The 27109-nt window shown below is 38.3% G+C and overlaps 1 protein-coding gene across 14 annotated transcripts in view; it reads right to left on the minus strand.

Annotated features, from left to right (window-relative positions):
• The window catches only part of PTPRM (protein tyrosine phosphatase receptor type M), a 472980-nt gene that overhangs the window by 346957 nt on the left and 98914 nt on the right, over positions 1 to 27109 (minus strand). For all 14 annotated transcript variants that reach the window (XM_027452030.3, XM_027452024.3, XM_027452023.3 and 11 more), the window contains exon 2: positions 18509 to 18631. In XM_027452030.3, coding sequence (XP_027307831.1) covers positions 18509 to 18631 — 123 coding nt within the window. The remainder of the gene's footprint in view (positions 1 to 18508; positions 18632 to 27109) is intronic.

Below are 27109 nucleotides of genomic sequence, written 5' to 3' on the forward strand. Positions count from 1 at the left end.
TAAAATTTTAGAATTTGTTGGTATTAATAACCACTGGGTTCAGTGGTACTTCTCACACTTGTTGGGTAACAAACGTGTTCACAGGATCATTATACTTACTTGCTATGCTTCTACTGAATATGCATAGCTCTAGCAAAAATAAATATACACAAGGGATTGTATTTCATTAGTAACCTACTTGTGAATTTTCTAGTAAAGCTGAAGCTTTAATCATGACACATCAAGATGACTATGTACCCTTATAATTTTGATGATGATAACAACTAACATCTCTCCTCCTGAGCGTCCAATTTTAACTGGGGGGGGGGGATGCAGGGATGCAGTCTGCTTCAGAGCATTGTCAAAACTGCTTTGGGGCATCAAATATTTTCCTGAAATGGAATATGGATATTATTTGATGCATCAACTCACAGGTGCTCATGACTTTGATTAGAATAAGGTTGTTGTTAAATTAAATTCAAATGCATTAATAGAAAAGTTCTCCATGGCAAATATTAAGCATGTATGATGAACCCTGTACCATTTGGAAATAGCTTCTGTACTAGAGGTCAAGATTAGTCTACTCCAGTTATTCTGACTATTTACTTGTTAAGAACACAGAGATTAAAGAAAACTCATATTTCTTAGTCAGTTTTTCTTTGTAACATAAACATCCACAGAAACTCATGTCCTACACAAGCTTTTGTGTTTCTTCTGCAGTGCACAGAAGCTGGACAAGATAGCATGGTGAAGACAAGTGTGATCAGTCCACAATAACTCTGTGGAGGATTGGCATAGCAACAGTTGGCATTGCTGAATCAATGACTGGAGTTAAAAGATGCTGCTCTGGTGACAGATGTCACTGCTTGGAGCCACTGTCTTGACCTTCTTGAAGGAAATCAAAACGCTGCAGATAGCATCCAACAGTGAAGCTGACTTTGCTTTTGGATGTTGGGTCAGATGACCTCCTGAAGTCCCTGTCACCATAAATCATTCAACGAGCACTGGGTGATGGACAGCTATTAGTCATAATTTCCAATGTTATCTTGAAAAAATATGTACCAAGCAGGACCAACACTCATCCTTACAAGACAGGGATGTAACTTCAGTTTCAGGAAGGACACAGAAGAGCTGCAACTAGTTTCACTTGTCAACTTTTCCCTCTTAACTTTGTTTCAATAACACTGATTGGAATTCTGTGGATCTGAAATCATCAAATATGTTTAAATATTGCTGAAAATATTAAGAAATAAACTAGCTATTCAATTAACATTTTCCAAAATATAATCTCCCAAGCAAAGAGTAATTCAGCCACTTGGAGGTAAATACCCTACGCTCTCCCACCTACTACTTACTGTTCATGCAATGCTTTCCACTTACATGACTCAAAATGCCACCTTCCTAATGCACCTTCTTGGCTCAGCTCTCCCTTCCTCACCCAGAACACAAAGGGTATCTATCTCCCTAGTGTTTCTTCCTGAGGGATTTGTAATACTGTTTTGAGTGTTGGAAAGAAAAACTTTGATGATGATGACGGGCATAACAGAAGCAGTAGCTAGAACATCCCTAAAAAAGACATCTGTGTAATTGACCCTGAGATAGGTGTCGCTACAAAATGAGAGCTGAGTTAAAATATAAATTAATTAGAAATCTTGGAGAGACACCAAAAACTTCTATGCCACTTTAGCCAGTTTATGTAGGAGAGGCCTCTTCATCTTACAGTTTACAGCATGCTTTCATTTATTTGGCAGGTAATGTTAAAAACAAGCTCAGTGAAGCTGTTCGTATGCTACACTGGACAATTTATTATTATTACTTGAAGCCAGAAGTGGAACGATTGTTTACTACACATGTAAAAGCAGTATCTAGCAATAGTGGGCATAAGAGATATCAAGGTAACCAACTTGTGCTGAGGGAATGCACTTTTATTTGTTGACTCATAGAATACAACTTACTAGTAACATTTTTTTTCCAGGTTTTTCATTTTTCTCCTTATTTGAATCAAAATAGGAATAAACCTAGTGTTTATGTTTATTTTCCAGGTTTTAATTTTCCAGTGTTTAACAAACAGAAAAGAGATCATGCTGACAGAAGGACCAAAAGGTCTTTTCTCAGGAAATGCGTTCTTTAATGTATAACCTTTAATAACCTTTAGTTCCTATTGGTGTGCAATGAAGTTTTGTTACAAATGCTATTGTTTTTTGAAACAGATAATGAATTTTTTTCAACTGTTACTGATAAACTATCTGTTAGGCAACCTATCAGGTAGATATGCAGACACTAAGCTTGGAAGCATTTGAATTAATTATTTTGCAGGTTTCCTCATTAGAACAATGATTCAAATTTGATTCAAATTGATTCAAATGAGTGTACTGATGAAGAATCAGGCAAATCAGGCCACAGTTTAAATCACTCTTTAAGCCACTGTAGACCAGTACTGTGACTGAAAATGGTCCACACATTTCTCGCTGCTCCCTAGTGGGGTAGGAAAGGTGTTGGTCAAGTTCATGTAAGCATGTGTGAAACTACTGCCCAAAAAGCAGGCATCATCTCAGCTCATCCACAGGAAATAATAATGTATGTTCTTCAGTCTCAGTAAGAAGTGAAATCCTGAGCAACACTTATGTTTAAAATATTACATTTGTTATGAGAGATAGCACGTAGTGAAACAAAGAGCTAGTGTTTCAGATCTTCTGCAAAAGCATGTATAGCAAAATCAAATACTTGCATCACATTTTGAATGTTGCCATTGAAACAGAGCCATTTCTTCATGAATTTAAGCTCAGAGAGCTGACACAAGGTGTCTATCCCTGCCTCAGTAACTGCTGATCCTTCATCTATTGTAAGCAAAACCTTTATGGCCCTCCTAGATCTCATGCTACCGATAGATCAAGAAAACCGATTGTGATCATCTGACACGGTCTACCTCCAAAACAGAAAAGAATAGCTGTGTGGCCCATTACATTTCTTACAAAGGATGATGTGACAGTACAGGAAAATAGTAGCTGAAAACATAACCTGATCTTGAAAGGCTTCTAAAAGCAGGAGCTATTTCACTTCACTTCCAAAGGCGAAAGAAAGGTGTTTCAGGATTAGCAAGGTGGATTCATTTGACAGAACCCAGGAAGGCCTCACTGCAGCTTTAAATTGCTTTAGTAAAAAATGACACTACTGGAAAATACCAGAAAGAACTGTTTTGGGAATTTTAATATGCATTGGACTTGAATGAATGTTAGCACAGTCTCCCAACATTTTAGTAGATATTTTGATTATTTCTGAAATGTCTCTTGCCCTACAAATTTTCTTCCAATAGCTATCAATTCTACTGACCACAAAGCATAGTTCACTGACTTGCCCCCCTCAGACCAAACTGCGATCCTCACCTGCTTATCTAGCACAGATTCTTCTGGCTCCTATCACAGGATAAAAAGGGACAACATTTATTAACTGGAAGGTGTCTTGAACTAGACTTCAAGGCAGATTCCCATGAAAAAGCCTGACAACAACAAACCCAATCTGGTACGTACAATGAGACCATGAGCACATACTTTTTCTATATACTGGGAAAGTGCCATTGTCTGAGTGCACAGATTATTAAAACATAGTGCATTCCTTGTAAAGAAACACACACACACACACAAACCCTTCTCTTCTCCCAAAGAAATTTTAATAAAATTAAGAACTACATTCCTGCTCAAGTTGCAAAGTACAAACATTTCAGAGATCTCTATAAACCCTTGCAACTGCAAAGCTACACTTACATTTCCACAGTGTAAGACAGAGGTATAAATGCAATCCCTCAAACTAACGTAAAATAACTGCAACAGAATAGTCTACTCTTTCTTTGTTATTAAAAAAAAAAAAAGATGTATACCATTCAATGAGTAAATGTAAATCATTCGATTTACAGAGGGGGGAGTAGTAAAGCAGAAGAGGAAAGAATGATACAGAAAATTCATTTTACCCTATCTCCTTCCTAAAAGCATAACATTTCTCTGAATTACAAGCAATGCATACACAATGCAGTCCTTCACAACTTTAGTTGTGAGAATTTGCATGGATCTAGCCTAGCATAAGAAAATGAGGTGAAGATGAAGTCAATGGCAGTGATGGACTGGCCAAGTGTAATTTAACTTCAGCCCCTCGTCGGATACAATGCATTACTATAATCAACATGTGTCACTGAACTCCTAAGTATGCTGTCCTAATAGCTTCCATCAGGAAGTTTTGTTTTATTTCAATACAGCATTTCTCTTCCAAAAGACACTTTATAATTTCCTTAGAAACATCATTTCTAACAATGGGATTTGGCTCTTTTAAAAGACCAAGAGAATGTTTGAGGCATAATGCTTTTTGATACCATAACAAAGAATGTACTGAATAAAGAAAAACAGTAATTATAGTTTTAATTATTGTGCTATAATTAACATATCTTGTATAACAAACTTCAGAATTGTAGACAAAGAATACCGGATGAGGGCAAAACTTGGTGTCATCTGCTGCTGTTTGCACTTAATTAGCAACAAAAAATTGCAGAAAGATTCCACCAGTTTCTAAAAACATGCTTTTTCACAATTTAACCTTGACATGGGAAGAAGCACGTGTTGTGAAGCTTTCTATCAAGTATTGAAGAACGCCTTGAAAAAAAAAAAAAGCAGGCTAACATCATTTATCCTGAATGTAAGTAACGCATCTGTGTGTTTGGAAGCCAAGTGAAACGGCATCTCTTCATGTGTTCATTTCAAAGCTGAGGCAACTACCTTGCTCAGAATATCCTGTGGCTCAGCAGATGTATTGAAAATAATCAATGTGGTTATATCCAATTGTTAGTCAGGCCTTCTGGAGCTGGAATACATGCAGCCATAAATATTAATGTGTGAGCTTTTTTAGACCTATCTTCAAATGTTCCATCAAATTTTCTGTAAATGAGGAAAAACATAAAGGAACACATTTTAATAGGCAAAGCAAAGCTCAGGCAACTATTAAGTAAAAAAGGATATCCCAGAATTCTTCAGGGAATTTGACAGTCTGTGCTTCCCTAGACTCTGAATCATTGATATGCTAAAATGCAGCACACCAACAAAGCCTTCGTTAGGAAATAAATCCGTGAATAGTAATAATGCTCAGAAAAAGCATCTAGAGTTGGAGGTAGCAAAGAGAAATCTGGCATACAGTAACAAACATGACAGCTGAGGCAAAGACTAGTTCATGGCTAGCGTATTCAGCAGAATTTACAGAATCACTAAGAAGACTTCCTGACCGCAGAAATCTCATGCGCATACTGAGCTTAAAGCAGAAGAAAAGAGAATGACAGTCTTGCAAATAAATATATTCTCCCAAGAAGCACAATGGCACATGAACTGTACGAAATAGGAATGAGAACAGACTGTTGAAGTAACAAAACCCCAGAATCTCAAAGTAACAAAAATGAACAAGTCTTTTGGCAATTAACTTGCTTTCCTTAAAAATATCTTTTATTTAACATTTGTAATAATAATAAAAAAAAAATTGGACTTCTGTTGGGCTTTACTCTTGCAATAGTATGGAAAAACTGTCAAACTGCCAAAAAAAAAAAAAAAAAAGCAATGTAAAACTTCATGATAAAAGAGGTCATTTGAGGTCTATACATTAGCATGCAAAACAGTGACCTAAAATTACCTAAGTTCAAACACTTTTCTTCTCAATGTGAACAAAACTCACTAGTGAAAGAAACTATATAACCTAAGATTATATAGGAGGATTTTCTATATTCCCTTACACAGGAGGGGCTCTATTTGCCAAACACAAAAGACAAATAGCATCACTCCAGCGGCTGAGGCATCAGTTTTTATTTCCATACTGCTGGTGGAGAACTAGCTTTTCCAAAAGAGTATTTTCACTTGAATGACAGTGGTAAATAGAGATCTCAGGGGAGCTCCTTCCCAGAACTTTAACGGCAAATTCATTAATGGGAAAGGAAAACACAAAACTTTTTATTTGTGCCTGGGTAATTCCACACATGCATTGCTGGATACCTTTCAGGAGACTATAATAATGATAGATTTCAGATTTCAAAAGTAATCCACTCAGAGAAGATTTTCTTTTATGGCCATTTGCTGCTGAGTCAGAACACCACTTCTGTTTAGTAAAAATTATCTCTACCAGGTGTCAGGATGAGTAACTTGATAGAAAAAGATGCATCTAATCTGAATCTTAAGACTATGTAGAAAGTTGAGTAAATCCTGCTGTACAAAGTTACTGGACATGGATGTATACAACAGAAATAGCCATACTGCTGGTGCTGTGCACCTGTGAAGATTACACCTAATATAAATGTAATTTATACATGTATCAGTCCTTATGATTGACTGTACCAGTGAATAAATACTGTATCCACTTCCACTGGCTCTTTTTTTTCTTCTTCTTTAAAGATTTTCGCAGAAGGTAAAAATGGTCTTTAATATTTTGCGTTAAGGTAAAAGTACAGCTAGATATAGACAAACTAAAACAATTAGCATAGGTAATTTAAATTCAATAGGCCCTGTAATATGCCCTTGCAAAATACAGTTTATCCTTGCTGTAACTAAAATAATAATAAACTTCTTACTAATTATAGAATTGTTGTTACTGCTACACTAAGACACAGGGGGGAAAAAGTGCCCCGCACGCAGTAAAGCTGCTTATATTTTGCAAGCCATGTGAGTTAAATGCCTGAATTGATGTTTTTCCACAAAAAGTAATTTCTGCAAACAATTTCCTGCTTCCACAAACATGCTTCATGCTAAAATTAAACATGGCAAGCAAAACACCACAGCATACGTAAGACGTTAAATTGCATTGCTGAAAGATAACTCATCTCTTTACGCACACAACAACAGTTTATTCCACTGCAAAAATTTAGGCTCACAGACTGGCTTAATTTTAACATTTTAACAGGACCTCCATCAGCTCAAGTGAGAACTTTCAAAGGCTGTATTTCATGTGATATAAGGCTGTATTTCATCTGATGGCAGCCTAATAAGGAATACTCATCAGGAAAAGCTGAGGAAGTAACTCCTATCAGCACCGCTCTAATGGCAAAGGTCTTGCATAAAAGAGCCTCTTTCTCAAATTCTCAAAATTTTTTCTTTCTTTCTTTTGTATCCCTCAACAGGACAAGCCAAGAGAATACATTAAGGATCATCCCATTGTCACTGTGTTTGATACATTCCCTGTGCAACTGCATGAGAAGCACATTCTGGGAAAGAACATCTAATTCCTGAGCTCAAGCTGGAGTGATACAGCTCAGCTGCATATGTACTAGGCACTTGAAGAAATCCCCTTCTTTACCAAGCCACTTACATGACGTTTGGGTGCTTCCAGGGATGGGTGACGATGCTCCGAGTGTGTAATTCTGTCAAGGATTTTCCACAGTCATTGTTCTGAACTTGTGCACCTTAACTTCACTCTTATACCACTGTGTGTTTCTTAGCACTAGGTCTTCTTCTCATCCTTTGCTGATCTGAAAGAGTTTGCGATGCTGGGAAGAGCTGAACACTAATGAACTGTGAAGGACAGCCTTCTGAGCCACACCACAGCAGAACCAGGACCAGACCCAGGAGTTTACCGAGAAATCGAGGAGAGGTCAAGAATGCACAAGTATGGGGGAAACCAGGAACTCAAATCTGGAAGAAGGATGTTCCTCCTCACTGAGGTAAAACACTGGAGTTTTAAGCAACAGTGTAATCATATTTGAATTTAATGCAAAATCCCAATACATACGGTTACTGCTAAGAAAAGTGCATCTGTAGCATCCATGTTCCAATATGAATATGTATGTATTGAAACGTGCTTTTAAATGTGAGAAGCAAAGAAGTGTGATCAATCGGTGCTTGCAATTATCACAAATATTTGATGTTATTAGCTGCTGAAACATTATGACTTGGATAATTACCTGCACCTGTTTTCTCATAATTAAATGGTTGTGTACATCATTAAATTTTCAATGAGGTCCAGACAGTATTTTTTTTTCCTTTGTGTTACTGAAATGCAGTTGATTAGAAATGTTGTGACTTCTAGATGAAGAATGCATTTCAGCTGGTGAGGGAAATAACTATATTGCTTTAACACTGAGAACAAAAGTACCGAGCTCTTTAATTCAGATCATGGAATTCATGAAAGCCTTTTAATTGCTTCTTCTGTGACTCCAAATTCTGCAAACATATACAAGGGAATTAAGACTGTGTCTGGTATTTTGGAAAATCTGATTGAATCTAATACAAGAGGACTTAAATTCAACACACAGAAAAAGAATCCATCCATTTTGCCTGTGTATTAGCCTAGCTCCATAGGCACATTTGCCACTTTATGTACTGCCACGTGACTGTCCTCAGCAGGGAAGCAGAAGTCCAACAGGTATAGACATCCAGAGACACCTGAAGACAAGCTGCAGGCAGGAATTCTTGGTGGCAATATGTAATCCCCCTAAATGCTTTTGGCTGTATCAATTACTTCCACTGAAAAATAATTTTTATGCCTACACAGTAAGTGAAGAAACTTCACTTTGTGCCATTTTTTGACATTTTTCAGTGCACTTTTACCATATTTCAGATTTTTTTAAATTACATAGAGTATTTCCTATGAGGTTTGATGAAGGTTAATGAAGCAATTTAAACCACACAATGGAGGAGCACAATGGCAGATGCTAAAAACAAATTGTTCTTAAACTGTGACTTTTTTTTTTTCGGTTGGAAGACAGGCCTGGTTTTGACAGCAATGAGGAAGGAGCTTTCTTTATCACTGTCTTGTACTTCAGAGTCATTTCAAATTCAACCCAAAGAACAAGTACTCCATGAATGACAAGTTTGCCAAATAGCTTTCCAATGCAGCATTTAATGACCTCTGCCTCAAATCACTCAAATCAATGACTTTTTGGCCACTTGTATTACAGTCACTGCTCAAGCTGCTAACAAAATGCTATCAGTCATCAATGCCTGCCAACAAATTAAGTGCTGTAATAGGGGATGAAAAAAAATCTCCCATAAATATAATTGAAACAACAATTCCCTCTTTAATTTCAGCAAAAAGCCTTAAAATAATGTGCCAAGAAAATAATTCCCTGAAGAATCACGTTTGCACTCCCGAAGAAGAGTGATGGAGTCCATTTCCAGCTCACTGTCATTTTAACTGTGGCTATGACTACGTTCTCATCACAGAGAAGGACTGTCTTAGAAGATAAACTACTAACTCAGGAAATAACTGGCTTAGGCCTTCAAATGGAGGCAGTCACGTTACACACTTTAAAGCCTGTAGATGCAAGGAAAAGGTTTTGATCCACTCTTTATTAGTTTCTAAAGGGCAGGATGGATGAAAAGAAATCTAATGGGATAAGCATGAGACTGAAAGAAAAGCCCTGAAGACTGCAAGAAATTAAGAGGCTTTTTTTTCCAGTAGATTAATTACTAAACAAGAAAAAGCTTACTTAGGGATACTCTGATTATTCCCCTTCCTCCTGTTCCTGCAACGCAGTGAGTGCAGCTCCTAGAGGAGCATTTTCTGACTCACTGTTTATCCACAGTCCTCATAGGCTTTTTATTGGTCACAGCTTTTCTCAAACCGGCTAAGTATTTTCACTCTCTAATAGGGGAAAACAGCCAGGGAAACAAGCACAAAAAAAAATTGTATTGCTCCTTAACGCAGCTCTGCTGAAAGTGGAGCACAAACTGCACTAGTTTCAGCAAGGTACCCCTGGCACTGAAGGTACGGTAACAGCCTTCAGCACTGAGTGAGTGCCTAGGGACCCCTACACTAAAGCCTGTGCTACTTCATTTCTATTGCTATGAGGTCCCAAACTACCTAGACTAAAGCTACCTGAGGTACATTTGCATGTCTCAGGCATAGCCCCAGGAAAGAAGATTTACATTCTGTGTGGCCTCTGAACCAAGAGTCCCCACCAGAACTGACTGAATTTTTCTTTTCCAGGCAACTCGAGCTGGAAAATGTCAGTTTATCAGACGGTAACAGGAAGGCAGCTGTCCTGAGTCCCAGATAAAATATCTCCATCATTATTCCTGGTTATTTCGACAAGGAGCACTTTCCTTCTCTCCCGTCATGATTCTCTTACCTCGTCTGAAGGAACACCTCATAAACACTCCACAGAGGGGAAACAAACAAAAGCTCGGTTAGCCAGGGTACTTCTAATTTAGCAAGGGATTCAGGAACAAGACTCTGACGCACTTAACCAGCGGGATAGCAGCTGGAAATATGGGTGGAAGACGGGAGGAAGACTAATCTGGGTGTCCAGTGCACAACATTAAAACTCTGCAATCCTAAACATTTTCGTTGTCAGGAAATCCATTTCAAACCCAGCTCTGGTGCCTGGCTTATTATGTTAGCTGCTGCTCAGCATATATTATTGCAGGTGTTATATATAACCCCAGCAGGAAAACCGTAATCACAGCAAGGTAAATGAGTTAGACTGGTGGGCTTGCTTAGCAGTGTGTGGCACCGCACGGTCTTACACAGAAATACCCTCAGTAGAAATACCTAAGCCAGAAGACTCTGGCTTAATGAGAAGTGAATTCCACGGACCTGTCATACAGACTCTCCGACTCCTGTGGAAGAGGAGAGTTTCTTAAAGGTTAACAAAAATAAATCATAACTTACCATATCATCTTTTACCGAACATCGTTACAAAGTCTTAAACAACTATTGGTGGATCCTACCATTGCATCTCCCACTCACTTCCACGAGTTGCAGCACATTCTCTGATTCTCTACATAAATATCAGACGGCTGCTGTGATGCATGAGAAAACAGGGCAAGTGTTGTATTCCTCCTGGTATGGTACAGTTACCAAAATACTACAGCAGGCTCATTGCTTGAAATGAAAACCAGAAAGTCTTCTGCCTTAGGCATTACCTCAGGAGTCATGCTGCTTATATTCAAAATACTTAATTCCGCAAAAGAAGAAAAAAGTGTACAATGAAAGTCACACGCAGAGAATATTTACTACAAAAGATTAAATAAATCTTTAGCATATTAACTCCACCAGTTTACCAAAAAAAATCTACTAAGCATGTAGGCAAAATACATTCAAGTAACTTGTCTAGTTGCCTACTAAGTAAGATACGAACATTCTCTTCAGTGATTCAGAACCAGCAATTCTGATGCTTATTCATCTTTTATTTCCCTTTGTAAGAAAATGGAACTTCTCCTGAGAAAGAGAATTTTCCCTTATTGTATGCACGGTATTTGTGGTAACTCCAGGCTTTGAGTCAGGTGCTGAAATCTGTAAGTCAGGTCAGAGGTTAAAAATGACTATGAGGTTCCTGTAAGACATCATGACAAGCAATGCGTTCACCATAGCTGGTGGCATTGCCTTGGTCACTGAACAAACCTATTAAGTGCACTACTAAGTTTTTACGTATGTTTTTTAAAGTAGCTGACTCATTTGGTGCTTGCACTGTAGCCATGGCAGCACAGAGCTAGCTGGGTCTGTACTCATGTGGTTTGCTTGGGCTGACCTCCATGTTGCTCCACATTAGCAGCAACTGATATTAGCTTACACAGCTAATTGGAAACTGGCTTGGATGCGTCAACACGAGCTGGAGCTGCTTACGGAAGAGGCGTGCACGTTCTCAATGCCTGTAACTATTACCTCAGCATGCAATAAAATGCCAAACATGCCAGTGCTTCAGGCCTAGAAAATTCTGTAAAAAACATAACTTGAACACAGTGAACAAGGTGCACCTCCCACGACTTGATAGTAATTTATAGCTGGAGAGCGTTCAAATGAATTTAAGAAAAAGCAGCTATATAAAGTAATCTGGGAGGAACAGCGTTCAATAAGAAACATATTGAACTCTCTGTTACACAAAAGCAAACAGAACAAAAGCATCCCTGATAAGAGAAGAACATGATACAGTACTAAAATATATTTAATGATAAAAAAACACATCACGCTGGAAAGTCAAAGCACAAAAACTTTACATGGTAAGACACTGCAGCTGGGTTAATATAGACTACCCAACTGATTGCTTTAAGATTTATTTTTTTGTAAGGGATCTCAGCCTTTCCACACACAATTAAACAATAACATATATTTTTCTCACAACTGTATCACATTCTGTAATAGCAAACACCACTAGCTATGCATATCTGCTAACTATGCATCAAAAGGCTATTTCAAACAATCATTTCTGTAAACATTATACGCATCTTCTACAGGCACTACACAGACTGTTAAACATTTACCAGCACTACATATTCAGGATGCATATAACCATACTAGGCCATTCAAAACATACATATAGTCATTACAATTATATATTATCACCTCATAAAGCACAAACAGAATCCTCATCCTGGCTTTGACCAGCACTATATCAAACATAAAAGTCTTCACTGCTCCAAGCATCCTTTCAATCCAGTGAATGGTGGCAGTCTGTAAAGATTTGATTTATAACTGATTTTGAACAATTCTAAACTAATGAAAGGCTGATGCCAGTGACTCACTGTAAATGCAGTGACATCCCTTCAGTGGTATCAAACCAACTGCTGACAGAAGAAAAATGATGCTCTGTTCCTTGGAAATTAACTGGAACTGTGAGACACTGCAGAAGGATTTTACACAACTGAACACAGTGCTTTGTAACAAAATATGCGGACAACAGAAAGTATGACCAGTACATGGTGAACAAAGCAGGCTCTTGACAATATTTGCATTTCTTACAGTAATCTGCAAAATTCTAATTGCATCACTGTCAGTGACAAGGCTTGCTGTAGCAGTATATAAGCAAATAACACATTCACCTCAAAAAATAAATTTTCGTTTTTAAGTTTGCCTTCTTCTCTGTGTATTTTTTTTTTCTTGTTGCTGTGTTTTGGTTTGGGTAGGGGGAGATATTTGGTTGGTTGGGTTTTGTTTGTCTGTTTTTTCAACTCATTTGACCTTTCTCAGCTCTTACCATAATCATTCCTCAGAAGACTCCAGATCCGACCTGATTCATTCTCAAGTACCTGTTTCACAGCTCTGATCCCATATTCTCATTCTCTCCTCTTCAGTGAGAGCAACTGCCACACAGAGTGCAATCAGCCATCTGCCATACGTATATATGTGTGTATGTGTACATGTATTTGTACATCCATATTCATTCCAAAGCTTACATCCTTTTTCTCCCCCCTGTGTTCTTTATCCAACCAACAACTCTGTTGCTCTTGATTCTTCTGTTCTTGCCTTCTAAGGCACAAATTATGTACCTGTACTCTTCTGACTGACTGCCAGGTATCAGAGAAAAGGCTTCACTACTGCAGTCTCCCCTACTCAGCATGCATTCCTTACTAAAAACAACTCAGGATAAGCAGGAGTTTGAGTTATCAGGTACAGCACCAGAGCACTCCATGCGAACACCAGAACTCCAAAATGCTGATAGGCCATAATGAATTTGACCAGATTTGAGTATAAATAGGATTGCAGTTGCAGAGTGAGAGCAGAGCCAGCATAGGTTGAGAGAAAGGAGTTAAGATCTGGAAAAATCAACTAAAAATTGTAATAGAAATGCAGGGAGAAAAGATCCTAAAGACACTTTTTTTGCATTATCACAGGCTCTCAGAGCACTAAACAAGAACTGCTCTATAAAAAGAAAATAAAAGATGGAGTAATAGAATGAAGTAACGCAACAGCACTGATTAGAACAACAGGAAGGGATTTAGGTACTTTTTTTTTTTTTCTTAAGTAAACACAGTGGCAAAATGAAGCATTAAGAACAGTGAGACAGTCACGTCTGCTCAAGAGGGAGCATCTTCCCAATAGTGAGGCAACATGAAGAAGAGCATAAAGATCTCTCCCTGAAAACTTAGCAACTTAGCAAACTTAGCAATATGATGAAGACTGACAACATGGTGTAGCAGAAAGTAAAACTGGTGTATCGATAATTACATCAACGTGAGGCAAGCAAGGAGGTGGCAGTAAGAACTGAGGTAAGCACCTTGTGTTTGATACAATGCAGAAAGAGAAACCCAAGTAGAAATCAAAAAAAGGTAAAAGCATCTGGTTTGGAAAAAGAATCTTCACAACTACATTCCAAATGCAAATATGTGGTTTGTAGATCTCTCTGGGCATGAATCTGCAAGAATCTGGCATAGATCATTATGTTCTAGATTTATCGCATTGTAAACGCCAAATCTGAATTTGCCACTGCTGGGATGTAAGCACATCCACAGTGATCAAGAATATCATAGAAGAAAATCTCACCCATGAGATAAACTGGATAGGGAGTATCTTTAGTAAGAAGTCACACCCTCATAACAGTTCCTAAGTAACAGTGGTGGGTTGACCTTGGCTGGCCGATAGGCACACATGCAGCTGCTCTCACTCCTTCATTCCCAGCTCTTCTACCTCCCTCCTTACCCAACACCAAGCAGCGCAGGGATGATGGGGAGTGGGGATTGAGGTCAGTCCATCACAGCTCCACTCTGTTGCTCCTTCCTCATCACACATTTCCCCTACTCCAGCATGGATCCCTCCCACAGGATATACTCCTTTGTGGACTGATCCAACACGGGTATTTCCCACAGGCTGCAGCTCTTCAGTAACTGCTCAAGCATGGGTCATCTCCATGGGGTACAATCCTCCAGAACAGACTGAACCAGCACGGGTCCCCCACAGGCCAGAGTTCTCACCAGACAACCTGCTCCAGGATGGGCTCCTCTCCATGGGCCGCAGCCTCCTCCAGGCCACATCCACCTGCTCCACCAGGGGCTCCTCCACGGGCTGCAGCGTGGAGATCTGCTCCATGTGGGACCCATGGGCTGCAGGGGGACAGCCTGCTCCACCAGGGGCCTCTCCACAGGCCGCAGGGGAACTGCTGCTCTGTCACCTGGAGCACCTCACAACACCCTGCCTTCTTCTCCTGTGACTTTGGTACCTGCAGAGTTGCTCCTCTCACATCTGTTTCTCACAGCTGCTGTGCAGTATTTTTCACCCTTTCTTTGATATATTTTCCCAGAGGCACCCCACTTGTGGCTGCTGATCTCAGCTGTGCCCTGCCTGCACAGGGTCCCTTTTGGAGCTGCCTGTGTTCAACTGTGTCCCTGGTTTCTTCTCACAGAGGCTACCCCTGAAGACATCCCCTGCTACCAAAACCTCGCCATGTAGACACAGTGAACTACTGGTTTGGCATAATTTTTCTGAAGATACTTTTACTGTGGTACAGCCAGAGGGTTTATATGTATAATTGTAAATGTGTGTTACTTACATGCATTAACATCAAAGTACCTGCTTTAACTGCTCAACAGGACAAGGTGAGATGGCATTAATAATAAGTGTTTCTGTATTGTATTTTTGAACAATATTATGAACACATTCTTGAAACAGACAGAAAAGGAGAAAGAGGTTGAGAAAAGTCAACAGCCACCACTTGCTACAGTAGTTACTCCAGCTGACTCACAAGACCCTTTAAACTGAGTAACAGTGGATTAACCAGTCTCATTCAATCCATACAAATATATATATATGTCATTCCTTTTTTGTCTCTGTTTAATGCATTTTCAGATTAGTACTGCTCACTAAAGGTCACGCTTATATTTATCAAGAAAATTAGAGTGCTAGTGCCCTACTTACTCTAGTAAGAATAACCTCATATTTTTCTACTATAGTAACGGTCTAGCAAGGATTAAAGCTCAATGTACTGAACACTTTTATTTAATGATACATTATTTTTTATATAACTCACCAATTTTCATCTAAAACTATACCTCACAAATAACTATTAATGTTCAATAAAATATAAATATATGTGTCCATTAATATGTGCACATAGGTGCACATATACTGTATGACACTTTTGTCCCACTGAAATAACAAATAAAGCCAAAATATTTACCCAACTGAACTACAGCTACTCTCTGAACAGTCTCATGTGGATTAAAATAAATCTAATGTCATAACTAGTGTACTTCCCCCCTCACTGCCACCAAATTATACAAAATATTATATATTGATATCAACTCACTGATGCATATTCCCTGAAATTAGGAATGTTATGTGCATTAATTTTTTCAACTGACAAGGGACTGCTGAACTGAGAGTACTTGTTTCAGTCTAGTATTACAACACTGTTGCATAAAGTATTTTGTTTTCAAGCCAAGAATTCTCCAGAAAACAGTAATCTAACATGTTCTATTCATTATTATCTGAAGTTATTTTTTCTAAAATATGTAGCTCAGAAAATGCTGACTAGCTACTTGAAATCATTTTTTAAGTGTATCACGTAACTCTCTGGCTAAGGTTAACTGAAAACTAATTAAAATCATTAAGACGATGATTTGAACAAGAACAGGAAAAAACTGCCAGAATGAAATGAAGAGAAAAATTAGATACCACTTGGCTGAATTGTGCCCTTAGACCCACTGCTTCTCGTTTGAAAAAAAAAAAAAAAAAAAAAAAAAGAACATTTCTCTCCTTCTCTAAGACATTTTTGACCTTTTAAGGCACCAATATCAACAACCATCCACAGACTAAAATGTTCATCTTCTGACCCAAGACTCCCAAAGCATATTTCAGTTCCTTTATGGGCAGAAATAAAACTCCCTAAACTCTAAATATAGTTTACTTCCAAATTTAATATCTTTCTACTTGATCAGCAGAACATTATTTTAGTTTTCTGATAAAAAGGGAGGAAGACAAACAAGAAACAAGCCATGTGACATCTGATAAATAAAATTACATAGATATCATTTTCCTTCCATAAAAATACCAGTCCCTACTACATCTGGACTCTTGCCCTGGAGGAAAAAAAAAAGAATATCTTAAAGTCTTTGATCATCTCAGGAAAGAACATAGAGTTGAAGCTCTTCCATCTGCCAAGAAGACTAAGCAACATATACTGACAACCTCTTCCGCAAAATTCAAGTGGGGAAAGTAACGAGTGAATGAAAATTGGAACAGAAAGAGAATTTCCAGTGGTGTGATTGAGAAAAGGAATGTATAGCTTGTACTGCAGGCCAAGATGACTGATAAGCCATGTGTATGAACTCCAGCTTGAGAGACAGTAATAAGCACTGAAATAGTCCAGAAAAAATTTAGCATTCTGCGCCAAGCCAACTGGACAAGAGCCCACTTCAGAAGGAATCTGCAAAATCCTTCTTTATCTGTGATGATGAACTCAGTCTACAATGATGACCGAGTGCAGGCAAACCAAACATTTCTCTTCAAGTGGAGTCTCACCTTTGCTTGAGGGAACTTGGACATGATGGTGTCCACAACACAGGGCAATGGTGAAAAATCTACAATGAAGACTGCTAAGAGGATTTTTAGAAGTGAATTCTATCTAAGGCTCATTAGCATGTATCATAGATTAGTGTATACATTAGTATACTAGGGACGAGTGCACGTGTTCAGGTTTTATTTATACAGTCACTCCTTACGTTTTTCATTGTTTTTCTCCTAATTCACTTCCACAAAAATATGGGAGGAACATTTTCTTGGGAAATACATCTATTAAACAGATTTTATGTAAACCCCAAACTACATTACAGGTGCTTTAAAGAACTAATTGAAACATATTACTGAAACACTAGCACATATATCACACCCATCTACAAGGTTTTTAAGCATTCTGGGTATATTTATACAAAAATATAAGGTCAATGGAGAAGTCCCGTAATGCTATGATCAGATTTTATGAATTGATCTTTTTGTTTTGGCCATTTTGGGGGTGACAGTAGTCACTGAATGATCAGTCTTTAAAAGCAAGATACTGAGCTGGGCTAGATGCAATCAGAGCCCAGGACATATCCTGGAGATCAGCCCCAGTACACAGGGGGAGCTCTTAACATATCCAGCTAAAATCTGAGAAAAAGAAGTAATTGATAAATTTTAGGCTAAATATTTTTAAAGCAGTGTTCAGATTTTTGTGTATTTGATTGAGGTGATAAAGGAAAGTGTTATTACCAGAATACTAGAAGAGCATTACCAGAAGTTTATAGTTCAGCAGCATGCAAGGGCTGTTGCTATGGAATTAGGTTCACCTATATGCAGTACACAAAGTGCATCAAGTAATAGCATTACTACTATCTTTAAAATACAACATGTACAACATTCCGAGACACTTCGTTTTGGGATCTCTATCCTCTCTTTTTTCTCCCACTCCTTTTTTACTCTCCATTTCTTTTCAGAGCAGAGTTTGCTGAGTATCTCTTCCAATAAAAATGCCTTAGATCACCTTTGTCTTCTCTCTCACTTCGAGTCTTCTTGTTATATAGTCCTGTCTGCCTGGTTGTAGCACTGCTTCATCTTCATTTTCACTGCATCATTTTGTATTCTTTCTGCCTTCCCTGATGACGCCAGGTTTCTCTTTCTACTTTCTAACCTTTATGCTAGAAACCGCACAGCAAAAGAAAACCTTTGCATTGCAGAATATCCCTCATAAAATTCACTCAGAAGACTTAGGTATTGCAATTAAACAGATTTTGGCAAAGTAACATCCTAATAATAATACTGTCAAAAAATGCTGAGTAAATGCATACGCTAATATCAAAGAGAAAAAGAAAAAGTAAAATAAAAGACCAACCAGATGGCATCCATTGATCTGAGGAAGGCTTTATCAGCGTGTTCACCTGATCCCAGTTAAGATCATCATCATCCGACTGACTATAGCCACAGGAACTAAACGGCTCATCAAAAGTACAGCAGCCTGTGAAACAAACACATAGATAAAAATTTAACAAGGCATGCAGGCAATGGATTATGAATCTCATCCTAACAAATTCAACACAATTCAACACAGGTTGTGTAATTTTTTTAATATCCTTTAATAAGAACAATCATATATTTATTAACCCTTACTTTCTGAGAAGGTATAAAACCTTTTCCCATGAAAAAAAATCTCAAGGGTGAAAGACCAAGATTAGAACTGCAAAGTAATTTCTCCCCAAGATACAGACATCAGGTATCAAAACCAAACCAACAAAATAGAAAGCAATCAAACTCAAACCATCAAAAGACGGAATGATTAGCATTCTTCAGGAAAAACAAACTATCGCATGTCTGAAAATCTACATTTTAGAAGAAAAACACAAGTAGAGAGACATCAGCTCCCATTCCTTTATGTTGGTTTTCAAGGAAGGGAAGGCTCCCAGGTGTATCGTGTTGTGCTGCAAACAGGAGCCACTCCGGGCTCTTGTGGGATTAGCAGCACCTTGGGGACAACACAGCACATCCATCTCAAAACACCAATCTATGCACAGCCTCAAACGCTGAAAGAAAACAGCATTATTTCTTCTCATTTTCCCATTCTCTTCTAAGTAATTTAGAAAAGAATAACACATTTTAAGAGCTCACAGTATCCCAGACTAGGGCAAGGATGAATCTAATCTCAAGAATTTAGAGCACTGGAATCTAAAGTTACCCACCAGAACACAGAGAAACTTTGCTTTTTTTCCTTTGGTACACATGGAAACTTGCCCAGCCTTCCCAAATTTTTCTCCCCTAGCTGCAGACTAACACAGGGTTACAATACCCTGCTTTCTGTATTTTCTTTGATGTTTCACTCCAGTGAAGAATGACATCTTTCCTATCCAGGAAAACAAATATAACCCTAGTCATGGATCTTTCAGCCCATATTAAAGTAAATACTGCAGCTGTTCAAACAAAACTAAACTTCAGGGTTATTCATCATCTTGCTATCTGTCCATACAAACATCAGGGCTTAGTCTTGCCAAGCTTTATTAAAATAGAAAACAGACAAAATCTAGCTTTAAAAAAAGACTTTGCAAACCAAAAGTTTCCTAGAACATAAATGGCGTTGGACAATACTTATCATGAAAGCACAATAATGTAAAAACAAAATACCATTTTACCTGACAAGCTTCACCTAACTGAAGCCCAGCCTTCCCAACAGGCACTCCTCGACTACATTTGACATTTATGACAAGCGCTCGGCAGGCATATAATCTTTGATGGAAATTAATTTTATAAACACATCCCATCTGCCCTGTCAGCCTGGATACAGGTCATCCTATACCGTGCTCTGTTCTAAAATGCCCTTCTATAGCAAGTCTTCATTAGCTCGAGGTATGTCAGGGAAATTAGCACCTCTGGCTACTGCCTTTCTGTACTCATGCAGGTGCATGGGTTTCAATTAGTGAGCCCACTGGGAATGGAAAACCCAGGAAGGAACTTGCAGCTCCACACTCTGACACTTCACCTCCGTGGTAGGAACAGACAGAAATCGTCTCTCTCCTGATATGAAACCAACTCAGAAATAAAATTGGTATGTTAATAGTACATCGAGTGACATCTGGAACATTTCCAGGGGGAAGGGCTAGACTTTGGGGCAGCCATTCGCACCCTTGTTCTCATGCCTGCATAAATTGTACTTGATACAGTTAAAATGTGCCACAGGGTAAGTTTCAGCCACAAAGGCAAAATAAAAGTTTTCACAGACAGACTTGTGTTTTTCATAAAACAAAAACAAACCATGGGTGAAGAAAAAGGTAGTTCCTTGCAAAGGTTTTGCAAATGATACTATGCCATAAATAAATACCGAGTTATACAGAGCACAACATAGTCAAGCCTTGCAATAAAACATATACCTTAATTTAATCAAGGTATATTTGGGTTCACAGTTCATACACAGGGCTGGTGAATTTGCATAAAAGCTCCCTTATTTCATTACATCACACTAGGAAGCCATAAAAAAGTGTAACATATTTTCTTGGTCAAACCCAAAATCTGAGCCAAGTGCTGCAAAATATCCCGTAGTGGAATAAAGGGAAGGGTTTGTGATCCCACACGGTTATTAAAGGCTTCTCTCCCCTTGCTAGTTAGGAAGACGTCAAAACCACAGACAAATAGAACGATGGATGATGGGAAAGTGCTACTTGTCTGGATATTTGTCTGTCAATACGAAGTGTTTCTCACCGCTTGTTTTTCTTCCTTTCTCCTGCAAGTTTATAGCTCAATCACTCTGTCAGGGTTTTTTTTTTTTTTTTTTTTTTTTTTTTGTCTTTGCCATTTACATCCTTCAAACATTTGTGAATTTACCACCTTATAGCTCCCCCAAAACAGGTATCTAATCTTCACATCTGCTCCAGGAAGAGTTTTGGAGGAACTTTTGAACTCCTCCTGTTCCTAGACCACTTCCACCCACGGCTACCAACCAAACAAGAACTGGATTGACCAATGTATATGCAATCTGCAATGGCACAGGTGCCAAGCCAAGGAGAAGATGAAAACTAATGAAGGCTTTGCACAGTTGTGACTTTTTGGGAAGTGTTCTGTAGATTAAGTTAGTACACATGGTTATGTATGTGTTGGAAGTACCTATAGATACGTTTATAGACTAAACTAAAAGCAACACAGAAAACCTACCTTGAACAACATCAAAAAAGCTTAGCCAGTTTAGCCAGGTAACAACAGAGTAACCACTAAGTCCAAACAGCTGATGTCTCCTCCTGAAGGTGCTGACACCCTTACAAATGAAACCAATTTGTTTCCAAATTGGCCACAGCATTTGCACAACCCTATATTTGCATCTACTTGTGCCCTCCTGCTTTCTTCTGTAGTGCTTTGCCTATTTGCTAGTCACCATGCTCTTACTGCACAAGGCTTCAACTTCATAAAACATTAACCACACAGGGACAGTAAAATCTGAAAAATTATCAAAGGTTTTTAATGTCCCCCATGGTTTGCACTGCTGTGAAACACAAGCTACTGCCAAAAGTGGTGGTGGTTGTTAATCAGTTAGAATAATTCAGAAATTCTTCTAATTTTTTTCCTAATTATTAGAATTTCTTTTACCAATCAAAATACATATTGTCTGCTATATAGTTTAATCAAGCTAAGCAATTTCCCTGCATGTTAGGTTGTTATTACACTTTGGATAACAAAACTGCATTTTAAAGGATGATTTTTAGACTGACTGAAATATTCACAACTAACCCAGGAGATATGTAGCCTGTGAAGATCCTTCTGGCTTATTTGGTGTTTTATAGATATTTTTTGATTCCTGGGAGGAACTGAACTCATGAATGTACATGATGCAACACAGCCTATTACAACCTACTGTTCAAACGCAATCATCCTGTAACTATGTCTGAAGCCAGTTCAATATAACTGCACCAAAATCCAAATGTAGTCATTTTTGTATGTTTCTGGTTTTATAGGGTTAAATTACTCTGTATCTTGAAAACTTGATTAGCTTCAACCGGGAAAATAATTTAATATGAAAACAGCTAATTGAATGGTATAAAAAACATACAATATTTTTCCTAACATGAATCAAGTTTAATTCAAAGTACTCTGTGTGTTACAAAGTATAACTAAGATATGTCTTATGAAGCATTCTTAAAGAATTTGGATTAAGTGACAAAAACTAATATAGAAAAAAAGTTCAAGGTATGCTGGACACCTCTTTATTTCTGTTGATCTTACATACTGCAAAGATGTCAGATCAATTTGAAGTTTCTATCAAAAATTTGCTGCCAAATGTAGAAGTGCTGAAACTTGTAATGTTTATTAAAAGTGCTACTAGCATATGTCTATTAAGCCAGATACGATGGTTTTTAGATTGCCATAAAAAAAGAGGGCAAGAAAATTATGGCTTCTGGTCTGCCAGAGTACTATGTTGTATAACAGGTGACCTCAGAAGTTGAGTTTACTGAATCATTTTATTTGCATTCTACTTTATCTCATTCTATAAGCATTACAAATTCTGTTGCTTCTGTGTTTTAATACTGGCAATGTGTTTAGGTCGATATACTCCAAGTACAACGCCGCTATTCTCTGAAGCTGAATTAAAGGTTTTGAAATCTGATTAGAGAGCTGGGTGTCTCAAACACATGTAGTATCCAGGGGCTTTGACTGAGAAGTGAAAGATTAATCTCCTGTTAGGCGATTAATCTCCTACACGGCAATGGATCTTCTCTTCCTGTACATGACAAACAGAGCTGGTGCCACACCGGTGAATACGCTGCCTCCTCAGCCTCCTGTCCTGGTGCACACCCATGTACCCAACAGCAAGGGACCAAGAACTACCTGGTAGCACACCAAGGCAGACCAACAGCCAAGGAACTGAAAAATGTGACAACACACAGCCGATAAGCATGACTAAACTGTGGATGAGCCAGCTTTCAGCTCCAAGCAATCTGGTTTGGGACTCCCCACTTAGGAATCCCAGAATTGCAGGATGGTTGAGGTTGGAAGGGACCTCTGGAGATCATCTGGTCCAACGCCCCTGCCGAGCAGGGACACCTAGCAAATGCCACACAATAAAATGATGGTGATGCTGCCTCATGTTTTTTTTGCATTTTTGGAGCTGCAGATTTTGGGGCAACCACGGCATCCAGACATGTTATCACATCCCACCAGTCAAAGCTGTTGGGAGAAGCGCACAAATAGGAGCAGAAGGACCTGAGCCCCTAAATGTCGAACCATCAAACCAGAGGGAAAACAACAGCTCCTTTGGAGGTGGACAAGGAATCCTGAAGTGGAAAATAAAGTGTCAGTCTAAATTATAGACTGGCTAACACAGAAAACAAGGGTAGGAATCGGGACAATTTTTCACATAAGAAACTGATAGTGCTATCTATAAACCTGTACGACAGGCCTCACCTGATGCATTAGTTTTGTTAAAGATAGGGTGAAGACAAAAAATTGTCCAACACAAAACTGTTCACCTTTGTGAAATCGATAAATGCTTGAGCCTGTGAAGCTTCAAATGAAATAACTATGGCTATGCAAACAGAAGGTTTTAAGAACTTATTAAAAACTGGATAAAATGACCTGCCCGCAATCTGCTTTGTGGGCAGATCCTTGAAAAAAAAAAATAATAATAAAGGCTCTACATGTCCTCTCAACAGTTATAGCATTACACATTAAAAGGACTTTCCAGACAGGCTAGCTCAGAGATATCTAGCAGCACCAACTGGTCTCTGCATGCCCCTAGCATGCACACAGGGCTGCCACATATCCTCAGTGTTGCACAGCCACCGGAGCATCCTGGCCAGGCATCTTTCCACTGTGGAAACAACCCCTTATAAAACGGAACATTTACGCCCTCTTGAAGCACACCAAGCTCTGGCCTGATACTAGAGGCAAGCGTTTGGAGCTGTAAAACAATGCTGTCATCTGAATGCTGGCCAGGAAGTTGGAAAAAACGTGTTGCATAAAGTTGGACTGATTTAAAATAGTGTCTACGTTTGTTTTGTCAAGTCTGAGTATGTGCAGGGCTGAGTGTGGAGAACCAGAAGAAGTAGATTTTACAATTAAAGAGCTTTTCTAATTGTGGCTGCACTCAGAAAGGGTTTTGGAAAAGGCAGAGGAAAAAAATCTCATGAGCTAGAGCAAAGATGATGAGGTAAAAGTATGTATTTTGCAACTAAGAAAAATCCGATATTAACTCTGGGCATAAGGGAGAATAACAGATGGAAAATGATTCTAAATTGTGCTAAGATACGTGCAAAAGGCAGATGAAGAATTTTTGAGACTCCTGAATTCATGGACCCAATTTCCACAGTATTGCAGGTAATGACAGGATACAGAAAAAAGAAAAAAAAAAAAGAAAAATAAAAAAGTTTCAGATAAACACTTAAAGTTGCTATTTATGAGACTTCAAGAACTTGACGCATCTTCATAAAACATTTACAATTGTTCTCTCTTCTCCCTCCACTTACCTGACAGCAATTGAATCAACACAAATGTCTCCAAAAACATTTCAGTTTTGGTGACACGGGGTACTACAGCAAAGTTGCATTTTAAGGAAGATATCTGTCAGTTCTAACTTCCCCTGGAAACCTGCCCAAGTTTAGCCAAATTAAACATTTTCTACATAAGTACACTTGCCTAATAGATACTGAGAATAATTCAAAACATGGGCTCCCAGACTCTTTATGGAAAAGCCCTGAAATTTGGAATAAATTCCTCTCAAAATGCACATTTAAGCTCATTTTATGTACCAAGACATAGGAACAGACACCACTCACCAAGGATAAAAGACAAAATATTGAATATAATGCTCCTAAAATAATTACCACCTATCTCGTGCAAGCAAAGAATATCGATATGATTGTGCTGTTTTAATGTCAATGAATATTTATGAGGCCCATGGGAAAATGGGTGCAAATTAGCATTTAGTGAGCAAACTTATTTCTGGCATTTTTTTTTAATGTCAGGATACTTAATTTTCCAATATTATCAATAGTTTTTCTTAATGTATGCTATGGCTTATGTTGGTAAGTGCACGTGTATGCTCCCATACATGAACTATATCCCTGCTGCAGCTGTCAAGAATTAGAAAACGTCTACCAAAATAAATTATCAAACAATCAATCTGATAAAGAAAGAATAGTATTGTTTAGAAATATATTTAGAAAACCTTTGTTCAAAAGGTATTATTAAAACAAGTATGTTTGCAAAAGTCATTTGTATTTTATGCTTTATTGGTAGGGACAGATGTTATTCTGAGCATAAGAACTACCAGCTGATCTTCTAGTCCAAGCCATGTTAATACTAAAAGAGATATTCCTTGTACAAAGGAGCAGTGGCAGCTGTGGATAAATCATTTACTAATTTTAGTTTTTATGTTTTAATTCCCTTTTATATAGACCATTTTATAGCTTTTTGATTATTAATCTAATGTTTAAATCAAGCTCCTGATCAGAAAATTCACTTTATACATGTAAGAAATATCACTATGACAAATTCTAAGAAAGATACCTCATAAAAAAAAGATTCCACAGAATATTAAATAAGTACTTTGAAATAGCTTTTCAAGAACAATTAGAAGTTCAATTTGTAACATATATACTTAAGCCACAAATACATGTAGCTTATTAAAATGAGCAAACTGGGCATACTGGTTTCAAGAGGGAGATGGATCATGTACATGTGCTTTGGAAACCTACAGATATTCTGGCCTGTGGTCAAAACCACTACCAAGATGAATAAATAAAAGACAGACTTCTCATATGTTTTGCATGCTGTTTATTACAAATACATGACTAAATTATGCTTCAAACGTAGAATTCACTTGTATAATCTGCCTGAAATGTTTCAGCTTAAACCTTTGACCTACAAGTAAGTGGGAAAAAAAGAAACCTTTTCCCATACTTAAAATAGAATTAAAAATTCAAAAGGTACTGTGGTGCTGGAATAAGCTTCCTGAGAAAAACAAAAATGCAACTGAACTTCCAAATAGTTTATACCATCGTATTCATTTGATTTATTTTATCGCTACCTCCTAGGATTGCAGAAGGCCTCACATTTATGAAATGTGTGAAAGCACTCAGTCATCTGGGTTGTCAAAGCAAGGAGATGCTCTGCAGGAGAGAGGTCTGGCAGTGCTATTTTTTCCCCATTTACTCAGAATGGAGAAGAGCAAGGCCATACTGGGAAGGTAGGGAACAGACGTACAAACTGAAGTAATATATGCAGAAGGTAACACTGTCTTCTGACACGTTAACATGCTGCACCTCTTAATGGATGGGAAATTACATCTCTGTTTTGAAAAAATACAGTAAAACACATGACGCAACATAAGCTGTTGTACCGATCTGTTGAAGATGGGCAAACTTCAACAATAGGAAATAAAGTTTTCAGCTTGCAGTAGCTCCATAGTGATTGTGCTTGGTAAGTGAGTATCTGAAGAACTGCTTACCTCACCCAGGCACAGCTTCGTACACCATTACAGTGCAGCTCGGTATAGCTGCCCATGAAGGCTTTGTCCATGAGAGGGGAAGAGGAAGGGAGGAGGAAGGCACTTGGGAAACAAAACCGAACTGTACAAGCAGGAAACGAGACAAAACTGCACAGGTGAGAATCAAGAAAGGAACATGCATACTAGAAAATCTGAGATGAAATAAAATGCAACTTTAAAGGAAGGAAGGAACAGGGTGGGGATATTCAGTCTTTCTGTTTTTTATGTTTTTTGTTTTTTTTTCTTTTCTTGTTCCCAGCTGGGAGCTGGGAGGAAGGCATTGAAATGCAGGCCTCACATCCAAAACCCATCATCGTTAAGGGTCTCCTCACCCCTACGCTTCGCCTTAATGGAAACACGGCATAACCTAAGTAACGTACAATCACCAAGACTGATTATGAGACCACACCAGACCATTCCCTAATATCCGTTCAGGAAATGCTGTACTGGATTTTCAGCCTGTGAGGCAGACAGGCC

Source organism: Anas platyrhynchos, chromosome 2, assembly GCF_047663525.1.
Source record: "Anas platyrhynchos isolate ZD024472 breed Pekin duck chromosome 2, IASCAAS_PekinDuck_T2T, whole genome shotgun sequence".
NCBI lineage: Eukaryota > Metazoa > Chordata > Aves > Anseriformes > Anatidae > Anas > Anas platyrhynchos.